General features: G+C 39.1%; 1 protein-coding gene across 4 annotated transcripts in view; it reads left to right on the plus strand.

The window, feature by feature from the left end:
- Positions 1 to 674: 674 nt before the first annotated feature.
- The window catches only part of LOC138007412 (centrosomal protein of 290 kDa-like), a 74852-nt gene continuing 55015 nt past the window's right edge, over positions 675 to 20511 (plus strand). For 2 of the 4 annotated variants that reach the window (XM_068854300.1, XM_068854302.1), the window contains exons 1-14: positions 688 to 894; positions 972 to 1055; positions 2594 to 2657; positions 3123 to 3181; positions 4251 to 4316; positions 4518 to 4583; positions 5960 to 6013; positions 6836 to 6889; positions 14871 to 14969; positions 15621 to 15734; positions 16109 to 16177; positions 16901 to 16990; positions 18211 to 18333; positions 20025 to 20078. In XM_068854300.1, the coding sequence (XP_068710401.1) occupies positions 796 to 894; positions 972 to 1055; positions 2594 to 2657; positions 3123 to 3181; positions 4251 to 4316; positions 4518 to 4583; positions 5960 to 6013; positions 6836 to 6889; positions 14871 to 14969; positions 15621 to 15734; positions 16109 to 16177; positions 16901 to 16990; positions 18211 to 18333; positions 20025 to 20078 (1095 nt within the window). In that variant the 5' untranslated portion in view covers positions 688 to 795. Of the gene's footprint in view, positions 895 to 971; positions 1056 to 2593; positions 2658 to 3122; positions 3182 to 4250; positions 4317 to 4517; positions 4584 to 5959; positions 6014 to 6835; positions 6890 to 14870; positions 14970 to 15620; positions 15735 to 16108; positions 16178 to 16900; positions 16991 to 18210; positions 18334 to 20007; positions 20079 to 20511 lie in introns of those variants that run through there. The other 2 variants (XM_068854301.1, XM_068854303.1) reach the window with 2 other exon arrangements.

The following is a 20511-nucleotide window of genomic DNA, read 5'->3' on the forward strand; positions in this document are numbered from 1 at the left end:
GCGCCAAAAAGAGGTGTCCCTTCAAATATGTACTCGACAGAGCAATATGACAAAGGAAAAGGAAACCAGACCACGTAGAAGGGAGTCATGTAGGCCTGTCATGTCAACCCCATTTTACACTCTTGAATACTATATTTTGTTAATATGTGTTTACATTGGCTAATGACAATTTTTGTTTTCATTATTTAAAGTACCCCCCATTTGAGAGTGTTTATATTTTTCCAACAACCCTTTTACTTCTAATTTTTTAAGGGGGAACCCCAATTTCTCATCAATCCCCCTCCCAACAAGTTTTTGTGAACGCTCCCTTATCTCAAGTGTCGACAGCAAACCTCCCAGATTTGTCCATCTGATAGACCACAACACCCCTATTGTCTCTTATTTTGCTTTTTGTTAAAAGACCAAGCTTATGAAAACAAGGTTTGCGCGGGGAAAGTTCTCAGGACTTTCGAGAAACGGGCCCCCGTGTCCTGTACAGTATCTGTACATGTAATAAATCATGAAGATAGCTTCATCTCCATGGAAACTAGTTATGTCTAGGTATGTCATGTTTTTGGTAATGAATTTTCCTCAAATTAGAAATTTGCATTGAGATGCTTGAACTTAGCTTCATTGTGATTGGCTTTTATTTTGTTAGTGGCCAATAGGAACCATTGTAATATATCGTCAACAATTGTTTCAAAAATGGCGGACGAGGAAAGACTTCGTAAAGAAGGTTTTTTTGTGATCTGCAAATCTAACGCCATTGCGATCTTGATTTAATACATCGAGAAATATTTTATCTCGTGTAAAAAAATGCCGCCTTTAGACTGGGGTAGGGTGATGGGGGCTAATGCTGAAGCCCTTCGAGAAGACGTTGATGCGGCGGACGATATGTATGACCTCCTAGAGATGGTAAGCTTTGAATTATCATGGTTCTCGCTTTTTAACTTTTGAATGCGAATTGTTTCGTGTATTGCTTACTTCTCAAGGGATCGGTTAGCCCTAATTCTGAAGAAGCTGTTGATGCGAACAAGATGATTAAATTGTTTGAGGTGACTAAGGCTGTGATGAAGGTGAGTTAGGACTGAAGGTGTACTGTACGGTGTAAGTCGGAAGTTGTTGTGACCTTTTTTGTATCGGTATCTGACACCTGCAGACTGCCAACCGCAGACTGCATACCAACGCTAACTCGCAGTTATTGAACGCTAACCGTTTTAAAATGGGTGCTTAGACTTAAATAAGTTACTGTTCTATATCAGCGCTATTTGTAGGCAGTCGGCAGTCTGCAGTTGTCATACACCTTTTTTTGTACTGATATATGGCGGTACTCGCCAAATGGTCTGACTTTATCGGCATTATATTTCTCTTCCTTTCCTCTCCAGCTCCCCTATTTATATAATTTAACGTTAGCTACCGCTACACTACCGTTTTCGTTTAAATGTTGACCTAAAAGTCAATTTAAAGATTGGCATTTGTTGTACTGCTCTTTTCTTGTAAGCTTACATAGTCAACAAAAACAAATAATAATTATTATGAGTCATGTACTGGTTGACCTTGCACTCTAAATGTTAGCAAGTGGCTTTTGCATAAAAAAGGGAGAAAGTTGTATTGCTGCAGCGATAAGACCACCCGCAACATTGCCTTCATTCCTATACTTATCCACAATGGAATGTGAAATGGTCTAGCAATGGAATTCGGGTGGTTGTCAACTTTTAACCACTGCATGAAAGGAAAAAAAATATTGTATTGTACCCCCAAAAGGTGTTATTTTATAGCAACATTACAGCCTCCATAAAGGCAACGCCCTTGTCTCTAATTGCCTTAAAGGCTGTGCCGACTTATTCAAAGGTATTTTTGTGCGGTTTACTGAATATGCGGGAAAAGCAGATCTTCAAGCAAGTGTTATTGAAATCCAAAAAGAAAATTGGGGGGTAGCCATTCATTTTTCAAAGATAATTTGTCAACATATTTGTAAAAAGCTTTAAATTACAAAGGTATGTGTGACTTTCTTTTCTAAATTGAAGCTTAATTATCTCTGAAAAATGCGTGGTTACCCCCAAATTTCTTTTTGGATTCCAAATTAGAGCACTTGCTAAGTTCTGCTTCCCCCCAATAGTTTTAAACTGCGCAAAAATATCCCTGTCTTAATAAGCACCACCCATAGGAAATCTGAGTATCTCGAGATGTGTAGAACATATGCGCAATAACAATAGTAGGCACAGTCCTTAAATTGTTATGATACTGTAGTAACTCGTAATTATATTCTCTTCTGCGTTGAACTCATTCTTCTTGGTTTGTGACAGTTAAGGGTCTTAACTTTTGAGGCCTTAAACAAACTCTCTTAAACACAAGGAAAGTTGTTTAGACCAGTCCTTAAAGATGTTGCGTGTTTGGGTACAAATTGTATGGACTTTAACACAATGTAGTTTTTGCAATTTCTTTCATTGAGAGTTGGGGTTGTATTGCACCATTTGTGAATAGAAGGTGTAGAAAAAGTGTTCACCAATTGATGATTTCTTTTTGGTAAATTTGGTAAAATTGACATGGTTGATTTGACAAGTAAATAAGAAACGTCTTACTGAATTTAGTTTGTATGTCTATGATCAAATAGGTAAAATCACTTCAGGCTGAAATGGCACTCGAGGAGATAGCTAAGAATGGAGGTGGAGAAAGAGGTATTGTGGATCATCACTATGATATACAGTGTATCATTCCGAATACATGTAATGTTAGAGGGTTGATGCATGTAAAACTGTAAAGGAAATTGAAAAAAAGTTTGACCTATGGGCAATGCTTATCAAGTTTAAAAAATAACTCGTTTTTAATAAAATCAGATTTATAACTAAGTAACTATATTTTGAAGAATAGGAAGTAAAAATGAGGGAACTCCATTATATTTTGATAAACGGTGGGTCATTTATACTGTTAAAGATATGTTGAAAGTTTGGCCCGAAGCTGACTACATTTACAGGTACTTTTGACAATCCTGCACTCATTTTGTTTAGCATTATAGGGATAGGTGCATTATGTGCAGTATTTAAAGTGCATGACATGGGACATCAAGTTTAAAAGAGTTACTATCTGGATAATAATGTAATAATAATAGTAATAATGAGTACACGTACATGTATATTGGTCAGCAGAACAAGAGATGATGGATGAAATTGCACATTTGGAAGGGGAGCTTCAACGATATCGGGTATGAAGAAGAAATAATTATTGTTTGTGATGTTCACATGCTTTTTTTACAGGACAAAATTAAGTCCACAACTGTTACTTGGTTTTGTTTTCGGAATCTAGCACCTGAAAGGTCACAAGCTTCATACACAATTAAGTTTTGACTTTTATTAAAAACTGTGCTTTTGGTTGTTTCTGGTATTAATTGACAGAGTGAATCCCCCCAACCTGAACTACCACTGGTGAGAGGTCCAAAAGGGCATTATATGCATCTTTTAGTTAAATGATGACAAGTCTGTAAAAAATACATATTTGTTATTTGCCAGCTGGGAGGTCTGTATAGCAGAAAACGTGAGGTCTTGAAAATGCTGCCCAAAGACCAAGGTCACAGTTTTCGCTACATGTATATGGACTGACCCCTAGCTGCTAAAACTTTTTCCCCTCCCTCTCTCTCTCCCTCTCTCTCTCTTATTCTCTCTGATATCACTTTTTAATTGTTGACTTGCACCCCCTTTGATAGCGGATGCAGAAAGAGAAATATTTATATTTGAGTTCTACATGTATTTCTGTGCCTCTTAACTGTCTAATAAATATCTGTTTTGAAACACTTCTGTATGTAAATGGATTTGGTGTCAAAAAATGGAAGTTTAAGGTCATGACACAAGCTCATGCCTGTGTCGGCAGGCAAGATAGAGAAATTCTGCCTGCTCCCAGAGCCAATCAGATTAAACGATTTGCAGAATTCCATCCGCTCATGCATTGAGAAAAAAATAATGTCTTTTTAGTTTTAATATCAGTGTGGAATTTATTTATGAAGATATTCATTGTATAATTTTTGAGAATGCAACTTATAAGCTGAAAATATGGCTTATTGCCTTCCACCATGAAGACATTCATTTCAACAGTAGCTTTATGGAGTGTCTTACATGTGGGAAACTGATTTAACTCCTGTCCAATACATTTTCCATTCTGGCACACTACAGACTCTGTAACCTCAAATAAAAATATTTGTCTTTTGACTGCTGCTGGTTACAAGTACAGTTTTACTTTTAGTTGTTCTTCTCATTAATTTTGCATGTTTCTGTGTTTAGAAATATGATGGTACTGGAGGAGAAGACTTCATGAGAGAGATTAGACAGATTGAGAACAGTAGGAATGTGAGCATTGCTTCTGAATCAGTAATGTGCATTGTATTTGTTTACCATTTATATGGGCAAATGAGTACATGTAAGTTGTGGCAAAGAAGGTCAGGCCACAAGCAGTTCCACAGATTGTTTAAACTACTTTCTTGAGCTCTGCAATAAACAGCTTCTAAGATGCTTTAGAGTGCAATTTTGACTTTTTTTTTTTGTTAACAGGCACTGGAACGAGAACTCAACGAGAAAGAAGAAGCCTTTTTCCAAGAAAAAAACAAAAATGATGAAGTTAGTCAAATTTGAATATTAATACCGTAAAGTAACTGCAACTTTCCTTTCTCATCCTCTTTGACTCTGTTCTATTGTCGTGTATAAAATAAGCATTCTGTGTTCCAGTAGGATTTACGTTCAGAAAATTGGAAGTAATTAGATGCACACCCAATTTTGACATACAATACAAAGTGTTCCTTTAATTAATGCACCTATCAATGTTAAGCCCCGGGGGGTGGCTGAACGAAAGGTGAGTGGTACATACATTGTACTCTTATTGTGTGCCGCGAGGTCTGAAGGGTATTAATTTGGCCATCTTTACTCGCCCCAGCGTGGGGGCTTTTGATACTGATACTTTTGGCCAGTTATGTTGTCCTGGGGGTGGGGAAATTGACTCATTTTTTCAGAAAATGTCAAAATTCCCCCCCCCCCCCCCAGCCCTGGGGCTTAACATTGATAGGTGCATAAGTCTAAGCCTTTGCTACCTATTTCCATCAGTAAGGGTAATTAGGTAGGGGTTATTTTTAGCTTAGGGTAAATGCAGCTGTTTATCCCTTCTTGAGGAGCAAAAAAGTTTGGGGGTCAATTTGTGACTTTAATCGCCTTTATTCCAAGACACAAGTGATGTTTAAGGTGGGGGGAAGAACAAGGGGACACTTTTTGATGCTTATTGAAATCCTCTTGCAGTTAATTATGGGAATTTCTAGACATGCATGTTGTATCTGTATGCGATACAGTATTTTTTAGAGCAGTAAAATTCTTAAGCTAGAGAGTACTGTAAGTATCACAAAACCTTGAAGATGGGAATGTTAATTATGCTGAAGGTTTGTGTCAAAGAATGATGACTCCAGGAAGGAATCCTTTTCCTGCAAATGTTAGCGCATAATTTTGCTCTTCTTAAAATGAAGGAAATTATGCTTTATAATAACAATGATAGGAATTACCAGGTAACATTTCACTCAAAACTACATGTAATGTTTATTCTAAATATTAGCTTATAGCATAGTCTTTCTGAACAAATTTTGGTTCAAGTGTTTGGTATGTTACATTACATTAACATTGGATAAAAGGAAGCATGATGAAGTTTCTGTGTCGATGATTTAGTATAATTCAACCTGTGAAATAACTTTTCATTTAGTTTCTTGACAACTGGCTATCATGAGATGGTTGGCTGATTTTCCTGAGGAATGATGTTAGAGAAATGAAGTCATGAATAGCTGCTGTACAATTTCTTTGACTGTGTTCTTATATGAGCTCAATTTTTGTACATGTACGCCATTATATGGACTCATACAATGTACATCGAAATCAACAGGAGAGTCCATCGTCGTAATATTGGGAGACAAAGTGGTTGAATACTCAATGATAAATTAGTACATGTATGTATCTTTTAGCTGGTTGGCAGACTGGATGCAGCAGAAAGAGAAAACAAGTCCTTGAAGAGAGATGTGAGTGTCTTCTGCTGGTGTTTGTCATTGATTTTCTGATTCACCTGATTTCAAACAGGTTTCTCTTTTTTATTTATTTTATGTCCTGTTCTTCTCTTGTGCTTTCTCCCTATGGCACATATTATTTTTGCAACAGGTTAATTTAACAAAATAATTTACATGCACATTGATATCGTAAATACATTGTAATTATAGTGACAGTTTAGCAGTGCATGCAAATCTCACAAACTTCGTTCTTTCAAAGATAATGCAGATAATGTCAGTGACTTGATTTAGAAACCTTAGGACGTAATGTGTATGACATATTTTAGGATATCAAATAATAATAAAAAATAATAATAATACGTGACATGCTAAACACCCTTACTCGCAGTCCGAGACCGAATTGCTAAGGGCGCGGCTCAACGAGGTCGGACCGAAGGAGCTGTGCTGCTGGCTAGGCGCTCGGCCCCTGAACACGACCCATGTATGACCTCGGAGCACAGCACCACAGCCTGATGGAATAGACTGTGAGTCGATTTTGCTGAGGGAGGAAAACCGGAGTACCCGGAGAAAAACCCTCTGAGTCAGGTTAAGATCGACTGAAACTCAGCCCACATACGATCTCGGGGCCGAGAGTTGAACCCGGGTCGCAGAGGTGGAAGGCACTGTTGATAACCACTAAGCCATCCTGACTCCCCTGACTCTGCAAGTGGACATTTCTAGGACTTCCTATTCCTATTTCTTAAGATTAATTAAGTTTTCTTTTAACATATAATTGCAAAAATCTTGCATGTCAATAGAATTTTATGACATTAAGTATGAATTGTCTTTGATGTTTAGCTGGATAGAGGCAAGATGGACATGCGGGATTTACAGCGACAAATTGAGCAACAGGTTTGCCTGCAATCTATTTGATAGTTGATATTGGAATGTTAATGAAAGCTATTAAGGTTAAGAATAAGGGGTAAAGATTCTGATTACGTAGTTTTACTTCAAATTTCATAATTGTGCAGAATATCATTTTGAAGCCAACTTCCAAACAGCCTTCTGTGTGTTACTTATCAAGTTTTTTATCCTGAGAACCAAAGATGCTGATTGGATGATGTTTTTTAAGTAAACATTAAAAGGTCACACAATAAGTAATGAGTATAAATTGTACCCTCAATTACAGTACAGTACCTTGCTGATTTGGTGGTGTCTATTGCTCCATAACCTTCAATCCCACTCACCTCAGTTTGAGCATCATCAATGAATGTTTTACTAATGATACATTATGTAGTTAGCACAGTCATGAACGGGGCTGACAAAAAAATTGTTATCTTTATGACGGTTTGGCCACTTCAAATTGCAGTGTAGATCAAACTAGTGGGTGGAGATTGTTGAAGAACAAAGCAGTTAGGGAGTATCCAGGGTAAATACCGGGCCTAAGGCCCTCAGTGACAGCCCTGGATGTGATCTGATTGGTTGAAAGCAGTCATTTGACATTTTCTCAGCCAATCAGAAGCAGGACAGTGCATTTTAGCCTGCACATGTTATTTGGCCGGCTAAAAGATGCTGTTGATTTTATATTTTCTTTTGGTTGTCTGCAATAGAGTGTATTGACTTACTCATAACATGCTGATTTCTCTAAATAAATAAAAAATGTAAAGTAAAGTTTGTAATGCGTCTAATGGCGAACAAGGACAATGTTGAAGGCACTAACTGAATTGAAAGGAGCATTTCAGTACTTTTGACCTGCACATGAAGAGCTGTGTAATCGATTAAAAGGAGAGGGAGCTATGGAAGAAGCAGATATTTTGTTTTGAATTAGTCTCAGATCAAGTAAAACAGCTTCAACAAAACTTCAAACTATGGTTGACGGGCATTGAAGCTTGTAAACTAGTTAAATCTATAGATATCCTGCCTGAAGATAGTATATGAATAACGACGTCTGGCATATCATGGGGGTGCTCCCATGGCGCAGTGTCAAGTGCTGGTGTAAAAGCCGCTGCTAGACAGGCAATCTTGAAGGCTGAAGCTGCTACACTTCGAAGGCTCCGTCAAATTGAAGAAGAAAAGAGAAGAGTTGCATTAAGATTTTAAACCAAAATGGCAGAGGGGTGGGTACATCCAGGCTGAGGAACACGAAATGGTAGCCCTCACAGAGCACTGAAGAAGTCAGCTCAGGCAGTCACAGAGTTTGAGATGGTACAGCGAGATAAATGTGTTTATGTTCGGAATTTGCATTTATGGCCGCAGTTTGATCCTCTAGGGATTTTACGCCACATCTCGGTATTTAAGCCTTGTCGCCTCTCGCGTTAGTCACTCGACGCAGCTAGTTTTACCGCTCGCACCTTGCCGAGCTTAATTTTTCCAGTATGCTGTTTACGTTTATTCTCGTAGTTTACAGTGATGTAATTCGTTTTTTCTCCGCCACTACTTTATTTCTTGTATGTTAGCTTTTTCTCGTCCCCAATAAACACAACTGGTCGTGTCCTTCCTATTTCAACGTGTTGTTGCCTTTCTGCTGATTAGAACTTAAACGTTTTCTCTGCGGCGGAACGCAGTGACATAGCAGAGAACAGCAATTGATACATCGTAGATGAAATCGCATTTGGAAGTGAAACAAGCAAACCTAATAATGAGCTCCTGAAAACGATTCCACTGGAGTCAGAACTGCTATTCCCTATATGCCCTGCTCTTCCATTTATGCCCCCTGACAATACCAAATTCCATCAGTCCTAAAGCTTGTCCATTTTGCGATAAAATCACCCAATTTCAGCCGTCAAGACACAACCCACATCCAACTCCAAGCTGAGACATGGATATTCACCATCTCCTACAGCAGCAACAATAAGCAGTAATGGCATTAATCGCACCTCAACCTGACATTCCTGTGTTTAGCAGTGATCCAAAAGAATACTGCAACTTCCTCAGAACCTTCGAGAATTTGATTGACCGAAAACGCGCGATCTGAGTATCCTGCAGTATTCAAGTGCCCAAGTGCAGGAACTCCCTCAAAGCTGCTTAGCGATATGAGGGGGTCTACATCGAAGCTCGCAAGTTGTTAGTAGACAGATACATGGGCAGCCATCCAAAAAAAAAAAACTGCCATGTGTGTGTGACTGCATCATTAATTGCCAGCCAGTTCGTGAAGAAGACGGTGAGGCACTTCAAAAGTGCTCAATTCAGTTAACAAGTGGCAGCAATACTGTCAGAGAAATCGGCTACCTAAGTCGCTTCAGAGAATCTAGATGCTCTAAACAGAATAGTTGATAGGGTGCCTTTTACCCTCAGATTGAAATGGTATGATGACATGAAGTGGCAAATAAAATGATGCAGCAGGAGAAAAGTGATACTACTCCAAAGGGCATTGGAGATATTTCGTGGAATCAAGGTTGAGAGTAATTAACCATCCCATTTTTGGAAAGGTGTCAACAATTCAAGCGACAAAATAGAGCAAGTGGGAAGAAAAGTGAAATCCTTGCAAGTTCAAGGAAATTCGAAGCAATCACTGGGTGGTCAGCCGCAAATAAAACCCAACTAAAGTGTCCCTCTTGCGAAAGACATCACGGGATTTCGCATTGGGGTTATCCAGTGACCACTAAGAGTTACGTGTAGTCTGCACCAAGACACTTTGGTCCAATTACCTGGTACCCAAACACTTCTTGCAGTGCGGTCCGAAGTCCAAGGAGACGCTTTTGCCATCATGTTGTGTGCTGCGATAAGAAGCATTCTACCTTCGTCAGTCCAAACGAAATAACATCTTCTGTAATCTCTTGGGGCAGAGACCAGTGGCTTAGTGAAAATCGTCACCAAAGCCTTATGGTCAAATTCAACACTGATCTCCCGTACTGTAGTTATAATCATCATCATCATCATGCGGACGCATCCGAGAATGAGTTAACAATGCTTTTCCAAGAGACTCTATCAGCCATCAAATTTGGGAGATCATTTATATCTTGATTGATGTCCCTTGCTATACAGTCAATGTAGTTGAAAGGTCTTCTTCCTCTAGATGTCCGTGGGAACCTCATGCAAATGACATCGGAGATTTTTTGGTCTTTAGATCGATAGCAGTGGCCAGCAAATCTGGCTGGGCGTTGAGCAAGGATGGACGATATTTGTGGAATACCATCGTAGATGTCTGCCTTGGTTTTATGTTCGCGCCATGATATATTCTGAGCCCTCATTAACAGTCGAGTGTAAGTGCCATCGAGACGGTCCTGTAGATCTTTCTTCACTGTCCAGGTTTCACTGCCATATAAGAGGATACTCTCAACGTATGCTCTAAAGAAGTCAAGCTTGGTTTTCCTTGAAATATTTGACTGCCAGATAAGGTGCCAGATAGTTTGCAGTTTGCATAATGTGTAGTTATAATGGTGAAACCGTTTCTGTTGGAAATACGATTTCAAGAAGTTCTTTCTCTTTCTGTACATACGGGTTTTTTTTTCGATTGGAATGAGGGCCCTGCTTGCATACGCTAGCAGCTACCATCCTGGCGTAATGCAGCTCCAAGGTCCTTCCCTCGCTCATAGTACTTCAGCAGTGGTGGAGCTGTCACCATCTCCTTCATCCTACTGAATTCCCTGTCAAGAATTTCGCCGCATACGACTTGAATTTGTACCCTTTTGGGTAAGCTGCCCGAGAGGCTCAGAGACTTCTGACAGTTTGAGCAGGAACGTTTCAAGGTAACCTAAAGTACTCATAATGTACCTAACACCTAACACATTACTTAGCCTTCCTATATAAAGAACTACAATTTTGCCTGAGTGTTGCCTTCAGTCCCTCTGAAGTAAGCAAATGTTCAATACAGGGAACCTCTATTTGCTGAAAAGTCATCTTCTGTTCAGCTTAAAGGGGCTAGGTCACGCAATTTTAGGCAATTTCAGCACTGATTGAATGGTCATAGAATTAACTAAAATATCAAAATAACTGTTCAAAACTATAGAAGAACTCTTACAAAACACAGGGAAGCCAGGAAGGGACATGGATGGACAAAACTGGAGAGGATTGAAATGGATTGAATTTGGGTAAATTTGAAAAACGTCGGCCCACCTTTTTTCAAATTTATATCAGTCTATGTCAAAATGTCATTTACCTAGCCCCTTTAATGTTTCGCTCTTGGCACCTTTTCAACATCTTTCTAATTTCGATGTCGTGATCAGCTATCGCTTCCCGTTTCGTGTCTCCAGTGCCAGCCAATATCGTCTGCTGTTGCCTACACACCAGCAAGGCCTTCAACTGCCTCATGTAAGCACAATTGGAATATTTCACTGGTCGGCGAAGTCCCGAAGGGCATATTCCATTTATACCTGCCAAAGGTTTTGGTAAAGGTCATAAGAAGAGAACTCTCTTCTGTAAGCTTTATCTGCCAATAAACATCTTGCGGTCCACTTTTGTATAAACTTTTTTAGGATCTCTTTAATAACTGGCATTGGAACATTGCATCTCTTTAGTGCATTGTTCAAGGCCTTTGAGTCCAAGCAAAGGCGAAGCTTGCCGTGACCTTTCTTTGCAGCCACAACAGATTTCACCCATTTTGTTGGTCTTTCTACTTTCTTAAAATACAATAAAAAACGTTCTCTGGCTAAAAATTTTCAAAAAGAATATAAGCTTTCGGCTGTCGATCTACAGCCTTCCACGGATAAAACGTTGAATGTGAATTAGTGAAATATATACAGAAAAGGCGAGATAAAAATGATAAAAAGAACAGAGTAAAGGTATGAAAAATGGTGGCTATTGTTTAAAAAGAATTTTGTACTGATTAGGAATCGGCTTAAAGTTATTGTCAGCATGCTTGGTAGAAGAGGTGTGCCAGGCCTCTAGAGTTTTCCTAACACGAAAAGAGCCTTTGTCTATAACTCGAGAATGATTGAAATTAATGCGATGCCCGAAAGACCACGCATGTTTCGCAATGTTTGACCCATTAGCACATGTTTTTACATTCCTAACGTGTTCTTTCTTGCGGGTTTCAAACATGTGCTAATGGGTCAAACATTGCGAAACATGCGTGGTCTTTCGGGCATCGCATTGATTTCAATCATTCTCGAGTTATAGACAAAGGCTCTTTTCGTGTTAGGAAAACTCTAGAGGCCTGGCACACCTCTTCTACCAAGCATGCTGACAATAACTTTAAGCCGATTCCTAATCAGTACAAAATTCTTTTTAAACAATAGCCACCATTTTTCATACCTTTACTCTGTTCTTTTTATCATTTTTATCTCGCCTTTTCTGTATATATTTCACTAATTCACATTCAACGTTTTATCCGTGGAAGGCTGTAGATCGACAGCCGAAAGCTTATATTCTTTTTGAAAATTTTTAGCCAGAGAACGTTTTTTATTGTATTTTAATATGCCTAATCCTGGCTGCGCTTCAATTTTTAATTTCTACTTTCTGTATGACACTTTTAGCTTCAAGGTCATCAAGGTAGTCTTTCAGTGGCTTTCTCATAGCTTCGGGAACTCTTCTCAATGGTTGCTACTTGTCAGCTTCGCATTCATGTTTGCATTGGATGGCTGCTCGGCTGTTTTGAGACGTGCAGATTTAGGCCCGTTTCAAGCGTCGAACTTTACATGTGCCGAATCTAATGCAAATGAAAAATATCATTTTCGCTCATTTGCATTAGATTCGGTACGTGTAAAGTTCGACGTTTGAAACGGGCCTTAATCCTTTTATTCCTTACTGTGAATAATTGCATCTGGTGGGCGGTTTTGTTCCCGATCAGGATTGACACGGTGCGCATCTTGCTTGGTAGTAACGGTGACTTTGTACTTCCTTTTATACCTGGAATTAGTCACTTGCATGTTGCACTTCCCAAGAGGTTTTAGAGTAGAGGCATGTTGCATCTTGAGGACTTGCATGGTTCAACTTGGTGTGACTTTCCACAAATTTTATTCTCTGGAAAGCGCTCAACTTAAAGACGTCACATGCGGCCCCAGTTTCGACTTGGAAATGAAATTCCGCCCCACCTTTAATCTTCAGTGCTTCATCTATTTTGGAAGGGGCAGTAGTCTGTGATGCGTGCACTGACCTAATTTCGAGAGTCAATTGGACCGTAAACAGAGATTCGCGAAAGTCACTAGAGTAGTCTCCTAACACTGTGAACTGGATGGCGGGGTCCAGATTTTTTTCTTGGTACCACGCAGCAAACATTTGTGAAGTGATTTCTTCTACCACACTTTCCACATGTTTTGCCATATGCAGGTCATTTCTCCCGCTTGAGCTCGTGAGTTCCGCTGCAGTATTTACTTTTTTTGGCGACCCTTCGGTCATTCTTTTCCAGGTTTTTTTTGCAACGCTGTTTTAAAGTATGTATCTCATTCGGATCCGATGCTGCTGCGAGATCCTTTAATTGCTGGGTAGTGGTCTCCCCACTTTTGCAAATGTCGATCTGTCATCACTTTTTCGAGGGTAAAGTGCCCTTCTTGCAGAAGCTTCTTTGTTATGGTGGGTCTCAAACACCAAACACAATCCCATCACAAAGTAATAAATCTTGCAAACATTACACGATTCAGCAAGTGTTCTAAGCGATGATACATAAGCGATGATACATCTGGAGTTAAACGCATGTCTCTCAACTGTTTCGTTAGTTAAGTACTTTCGAATTCTTGGGAAGGTTAATATTCGTGTCCTCGTAAATTTCAAGCGCTTCCTCGTTGACTGCTGAACGAAACGTTGCTGTCTCGTACTCTTCATCGAATCGCTGAAGCCTTACAACCACGGCGTTACGGTAATTATCCCAAGACTTTTTAACGTCAATCCTATCGAGCTTTAAAGGTTTAGGTATCGGTATTTCACTTGGAAAAGAAGGTATTAATAGCTTATTGTGTACGATTGCTGCAGACGCTGTATTAGTAGTCGCTGTTTTCGCGTTTGTCATGATAGCTTGATCGTTCTGATCGCTTCTCTTGTATTAGTTTCCTCCTGGCACCGTATTTCAATCACAGCTAAACCGCCGAGGGAAGACCTAAAAAAAAAAGTTTTATTCGATATGTACAACGACTTTTTGTACAGCAAACAGCCAAACAGTTATAAATGTAATCAACATATCGTAACACAAGTGAGCGCAACGCAATCAAGTTGTGTCTGAACTGCCTGCTAGACAGTCGAGTAACCTCCTCCAAACCACTAACCCTAACCGCTACCGCTACCATTACTGCTACCATTACTGCTACCACTACCACTACCATCGTTATCTACGTTTCTACCAGATAGGAAACATTGTTGTTGTGTGACTCAACGGAAGTATGTTTGATAGTCTCAGATACCCATGCGATAGCCCATAACGGTTGCCAACAGTTCTGTAAACTGTCATTCATTCAATAATTATTCTAGTGTATGACAAATGGCGTCAGTCATTCAATAATAAAAAAATATTAACATGAATGACATCATATCATGCTGCGTTAGCTATGTTAGCCACGTTTTTTTAGAGATCTCAGGTTTTTTGGTTAAATGAATTCTAATAGTTTAGTGAATTCTCCGTCTGAATGTCATGTATGGAGAACTGAGAGCATGTTATCCACTTTAGCAAGAACACATCCTTCCGGCTTTAAAGGTGAAGCACAGTCGGTTCACCTTATTGCCTGATGAACACTCGCAGTATGTAGTCTAAACGTCGGCATCTAAATCAAAAGTGAACACATCCTGCACAATGAAGAAGTTTAGTAGTATTAACCTCAGTCTGCTTAATTGTTCATCTTTTACACAGTATGATCTGTTTAATGTGCAATAAAAACAACCAACAGTGCAATTTGTGTACGTAAAATGGGAATAATGAAGCTGTGTTACTGATAGAATGCCCTATGCTTTTAATTTCCGTGTTTCTTTATTCCCAGTCTTTAAAATTCAATGTCTTTTGTAATCATCTGCAATTTTGTACTTTGGTCAGAGAGAAAGCATGGTGATGCGGAGAGGAGGTGATTCTGAGTTTAAAGACAAGATGTCAAAGAAGAACAAGGAATTGTCAGAGTATCTAGATGAAATTAGGGTAAATGCCGTTCTACCTTTGACATGTTTCACCCAACAACATTTCAAATTTAATTTTTTTTATATTTTTTGGTTTCATTTGAACGTTCTGTAATTACAAGTTTTGCACATACATTGTTGCTCCTGCATTTCTTTATGACAATCGTACAGTAATAACATAATACACCGTTGTTTGCAAGAAGCTATGTTTCTTCACTTCGTTTCGGTAACACTTGGTCTCCACCGACTCATCGGACACAAAAACGTATTGGAATGAGGGTGCGAAATAGCATTGTTGAATTTAAACACGATTTTGGGAGAAAATGTTGGGTTTTTATGATAGTGCAGTGTTGAAGATGACCATGTTGAATTTTGTTTGGGAGTTTATCCTTGAGAAATTACGGGATCGGTTTGTGTACCATTTAATATGTGGTATAATAAAATAAGGTTTGAATTTTAACTACCAAACCTTGGATGTTTTTGTTTCTATTTTCATCTTTTTCAAGTGAAATTAACTAAAAATGTCCCTTCCAATTTGAAACAACTCGGATTATTACATTGTGTACATTTTGTAGCGTATGGAGAGTTGTTTTTCCAGACTTCCCTTCGCTGTAAGAATATCGACTATCATAATAAACATTTTAATGTATGGACATTTCTGTCATATCTGTAGGTCCTTCAAGAAGCCAATGATGAATTGGAAGAGCGCATCAATAATATTCAGAAAGAACTTGAAGACTCAACAGAAGAGATGAACAAGATGACCGATGAGTACACTAAGCTTAAGGTCATTTAATGATTTGTTACTTCAGCATTTACCTTACAGAAATTTTTATAGGGCTGAAATTTTTATGTCATTGTTTTGAACGTAATTCTGGCACAACCGTGAAAGCGAACGTTTGCTGTTAGGCGACTCACTTCTTTTAGTAACACCCATGTATATAGCCGTGGCATGCTTTCAAGGTTGAATGAAATTATGTCAGGCACAAATTCAACCACTTTAGCGGCCTTGACGTTTACTTTATCAACCAGAAGAAGAGAATAGCAAATCTTTTTCGTTTGTGTTGTTGTCCTGTAACTTTTTGCATTTACATGTAGAAGGTTCAGAACAGATTGACAGTTATGACCAGTTATGACAATTGTTTTTTTTTCTTGTTGCAGACCATTCTTCAACAATCAGACTTGATAATTGATGATATGAGGAAAGAGCGAGATGCCCTCAGAGCGCAGGTAAGATAAGACAAACGTATTATAGGAACGCATACGAAACACAAATATATGTATGTGCAAATAATGTGCAGGTCGACCGTTGGAGACTTCCAGAAGCACAACGTGAACACTCACTAGGATTCTCTTCTATTCTAGGCTCATCGGCCTAGCACTCCAACGTGACTGCTTGTTGATAATTATCATATAAATGTTGGCAGTCCTATTGCCTATATGTATACGACAAGGGGAAATTTAGCCCAATTCCGTAAACAGGAATGCAGATTTCAACAACCATTTGTTAGGAGGAAACTCACGATTCTTTTAGAGATTATAACGAGTACCGATATTTCTGACATCAATTTAGTCTTTTTTTATTTTCTTAATTGCCTGCCCTGTATTTATTTATGTATTCAAGAGTGTACTTCTGGTTGAAAAACTCCAAAACAGAGATGATTGAAATGTAATGCACAGACAACAAGCATCCCTCACGACGCTGGAAATCATGTGTCTGTGGAGTTCAGTTTCGAAATCTCCCTCGGTATTCTCCTCGAAGGGCTGTTCTTCTGGGGACAATTCTCCCGAACTCTCGCATGGTCATTTTGCGGATCCCTTTAGCAAAAAGAGAGCTTTAAAAAAACAGCAGAAAATAAATTATTGTGAACAATCATACAACCAAATTTGCACATAAGGACACAAGCGATATTTAGTATTGTTTGTGCCCATCTGATTTTCTTCTTTGATTAGGTTCAAGATTTGAGAATGCAGTTTGCCACCAAAACAGACACTGATGATCAGATTATGGTGGCTGTCAATGCTAAAGTGGAGGAGTGGAAGGTGTGTGCTAAGTAAACATTAACATACAGGTGTAATACAGGTGTTTTGAACATGAAGCTACAGGTAGCCTAAACTATGCCCGAAGTCTTATCTAATAACTGCGTCACTAGTCACATGCGGAATTTCTGTTTTTTTCTGTGAGCATACTTTGACTTGAAAATAGTGATCGGGCTTCGAGCTGTTCTATATATTCATCTTTGTCAGTGCTATCCTCGTTTACTCCACGATTTGTATTCAATTCGACGTCTTTGTTAAGCACATTTAAATTCGTCCTAAAAGTTAGCAAAACCTGCAGGCCTCGACCGAGCTAGTGAAACGACAACTCAGTGATGCTTGAGTTGACGTCGTAAAGTGCTTTGCAATTAAAAAGAATCTTTCAAAAATTAATTTCAGAACATTCTGTGATTTCGTGCCAGGAATAGACTGCTGTTCACTGTATCTTTCAAGCTCAGTCGTGAAGTTAGAGACTATCAGTTTGTTCACTCTGCGTACCTTTTTTGTCCGACCCATGAAAAATGAAAAAAAATATATGGACAAATACACTGTAGCAAAATTTGCATGTAGTTTTGTTTTATGACTATCTTGCTTCCAGAAAGATTCTCCAAAGCCCGATTCGCCACCACAATTTTATCCAACTGCATCAACTGTCACCCTTATAGAACGAAGTGGCGAGTTTATTGGTAGCGAGGTGACTGGCACTCGGAGCTTTTATGGTGTTTAAGTTTAACTTGTCCTTAGCTCTTCTTAAGGACGGTGCCTACTAATTAACAATATTTTTGCCTCGGTGTGTGATTAGGCAGGAAATGTAGATCTTAACAAGTGTTATTGAAATCCAAAAAGAAAATTGGGGGTAACCACGCATTTTTCAAAGATAATTCATGAATAATATTTGTAAAAAGCTCTAAAATACAAAGAAACGTATGGTGTTCTTTCTTAAATTGAAGCTTAGTTATCTATGAAAAATGTATGGTTACCCCCAATTTTCTTTTTGGATACCAAGAGTACTTACTAAGATCTACTTTCTCCGGATAGTTTTAAACCGCGCAAAATTATCCCTGTATTAGTAAGCATCACCAATAGGAAATCCGAGTATCTCAAGATGCGTAGAACGTATGCGCGATAACAATAGTAGGCACCGTCCTTAAATATTGTGAATCTATTGTCTGAATAATACAATTTTAATTCACGAAAAAGTAGACCTTTGACCCTTTTTGGTACAGGCTATCCTTGCAGCAAAAGAAATTGAATTGGAGCAATACAAGTCATTAGTGGAGGAACTCAAACAGCAAGTCGCAGGTCTTCAATTAGATGCTGATAAAACCTCTTTGGCCATGCTGCAACAGGTAGACTAGATTTAAAGAACTCTTATTCTCAGTGCTTTGTGTAAACAAAGTTAAAAAAGAAAACGTTCTACAGCTTTAATGAAATTGTATCCAGTTACATGTAGCTGTGTTTCAGAGAAAATTTACACGATAAATCCTTTTGAAGCATAGCAGGGCATGCACATCCAGTCAAAACAATACCTTTTCGATTACTCTGGCTCAAAAAATTGATCAATGTCGCAAGCCCTTTTCTATATTTCGGCCTGCTCTTGATCTCAGGAAGTGTTTTTCGAGAGATTTGATTAACAAAAGAAGAAATTTGGTAAGGAATATGACATCAGCCTTGTTTTCCTGTGTCGTTCTGTAAATTAGGGCTGGTTGTTTCTTATTTATGGAGCGGTTTACAATTGAGTGTCGAAAGTAATTAGCGAATTGCTTTGGTTTTGCATTACTTCACTCAGTGATTAGTTCAAAGTTCTCGCGTCACTTTTTCAACCGATCAGAAGTGAAACCAAAACCAATCGTGGCTCGCGTGTGCACATTTTCCCGCGCTTTGTGTCGGCAACGTGTAATTACTTCGAGTTTTGATTGGTTTACTGGGTTGTCTCCTTCCTTTTTGATTGACCAAAGTAATTACTTTGGTTTTGGTTTTACGACACTGATTTGAAAACCGCTCTATTCATGGCCTTATTAGATTGAACTGGAAGAAAGGGAAGGCTGGTAACTCACCTTACGGCCCGTAAACTTGATTAATTAACAACTATTGTGTCGGTGGATAGTTAACAACTATTCACCGAGGTGGAGGCTTCGCGTCTCGGTAAATATCCACCACTAGCCACCGACATTGAGGTGAATAGTTGTTTTTGTATATACTCAAAATGTGAGATAATATAGCACAAAAAGATGATTTTAACTCATTTATTCCTGCAAAGATTAAAACATTTTCGGGCCCAAATTCCGTGCGAATTGCTTGGAGGTAAATAGCAAAGGATATCCGGAGTTTGAGAAGCCAGCGCGCGAGGTCAACGCTATCCACTGTTTGAGTATATACTAATAGTGGATATTTGCCTCGCCGCTTTTGTGTTGCCTGCATAAGTTAAGGGAAACCGTGAACTCGACGAAAGGGGGGTTTTTACCTGAATGAAATTTCGGAAAGAGGAGTTAACTATTCTCATAATTGCAAGGCCACTTTGTCCCTAAAAATACTAAAAGGTTAATGTAGGCGGGTGGTGTTAATATCTTTAAAGCCATATCTTCAAAGGAGGGTACATGTAAATGATATAGGGGGATTAAGCCCTCTTTACACTGACAAAAAGGTTGGCACGGCACTCCGAAATCTCGGTACCGTTCTTATGTTTTCGGGCACCGCACGGTAAAATTTTCGTGTGTCAACAGAACAAATAGAAGGCATATTAGGCACCCGTGCTAGAAATTATAGTGGTGCCGAGCCATCTCTGGAGGTGTGCACGGCACTCCAAATATTGATACCTTGCCGCTATTTCGGAGTGCCGTGCCAATTTTGTGGGTGTGTAAAAGGGGTTTGAAATACATAATTGAATGGAGTGAAGGAAGCAAGTGTACAGTAAGTACTCCATAGGGTGTGGAGTGCATGTGGGCTGTAACTTGATTTGTTAAAAACCACAAAAAACGTTTTTGATGTTACATGTACCTTGTATTCGTTATTGAAATTTTCAAGGAGATTTTATTTTTAGGCAGTAGCGGAGAAAGATGAGAAAATTGAGATGCTCGGAAAGGAGCTGGAAAAGGTATTGTGTGCAATCAGGCTAGAACATTTTTCATGTAGTTAAATGGAGTTTATTGCAAACAATCAGGAGTTGTTATCCATCCCCCTTGTCCAGGGGTGAGTAATTTATATGCACATTCGCCGGGATCTCATTTGCTTTGGTGCGTGGCGTTTTGAATTGTGTTCTCGAGTTGTTCGTACCGTTTCGAGCTAGCTCTGGGGTTTTTTGGACTTTGTTCATTTGGGTCCCCCCATCCCCTTGGGGGATGAGTGTAATGGGTGGCTGGTCTCTCCCTACTCCGTGTCGGGGCTCATGGGTTGCTGTGATTTACGAGTCAACTGAGCGGTATTCATCTATGAGCTGGATGCCAATGGTGGACGCTCCTGGATATTTCAGGCATCCACCCTCCATTTTGCAGCACAATTTGTTTTAATGTAAGGGTATACGTCTTCCT

Source organism: Montipora foliosa, chromosome 6 (genome assembly GCF_036669935.1).
Source record: "Montipora foliosa isolate CH-2021 chromosome 6, ASM3666993v2, whole genome shotgun sequence".
Taxonomy (NCBI): Eukaryota; Metazoa; Cnidaria; class Anthozoa; order Scleractinia; family Acroporidae; genus Montipora; species Montipora foliosa.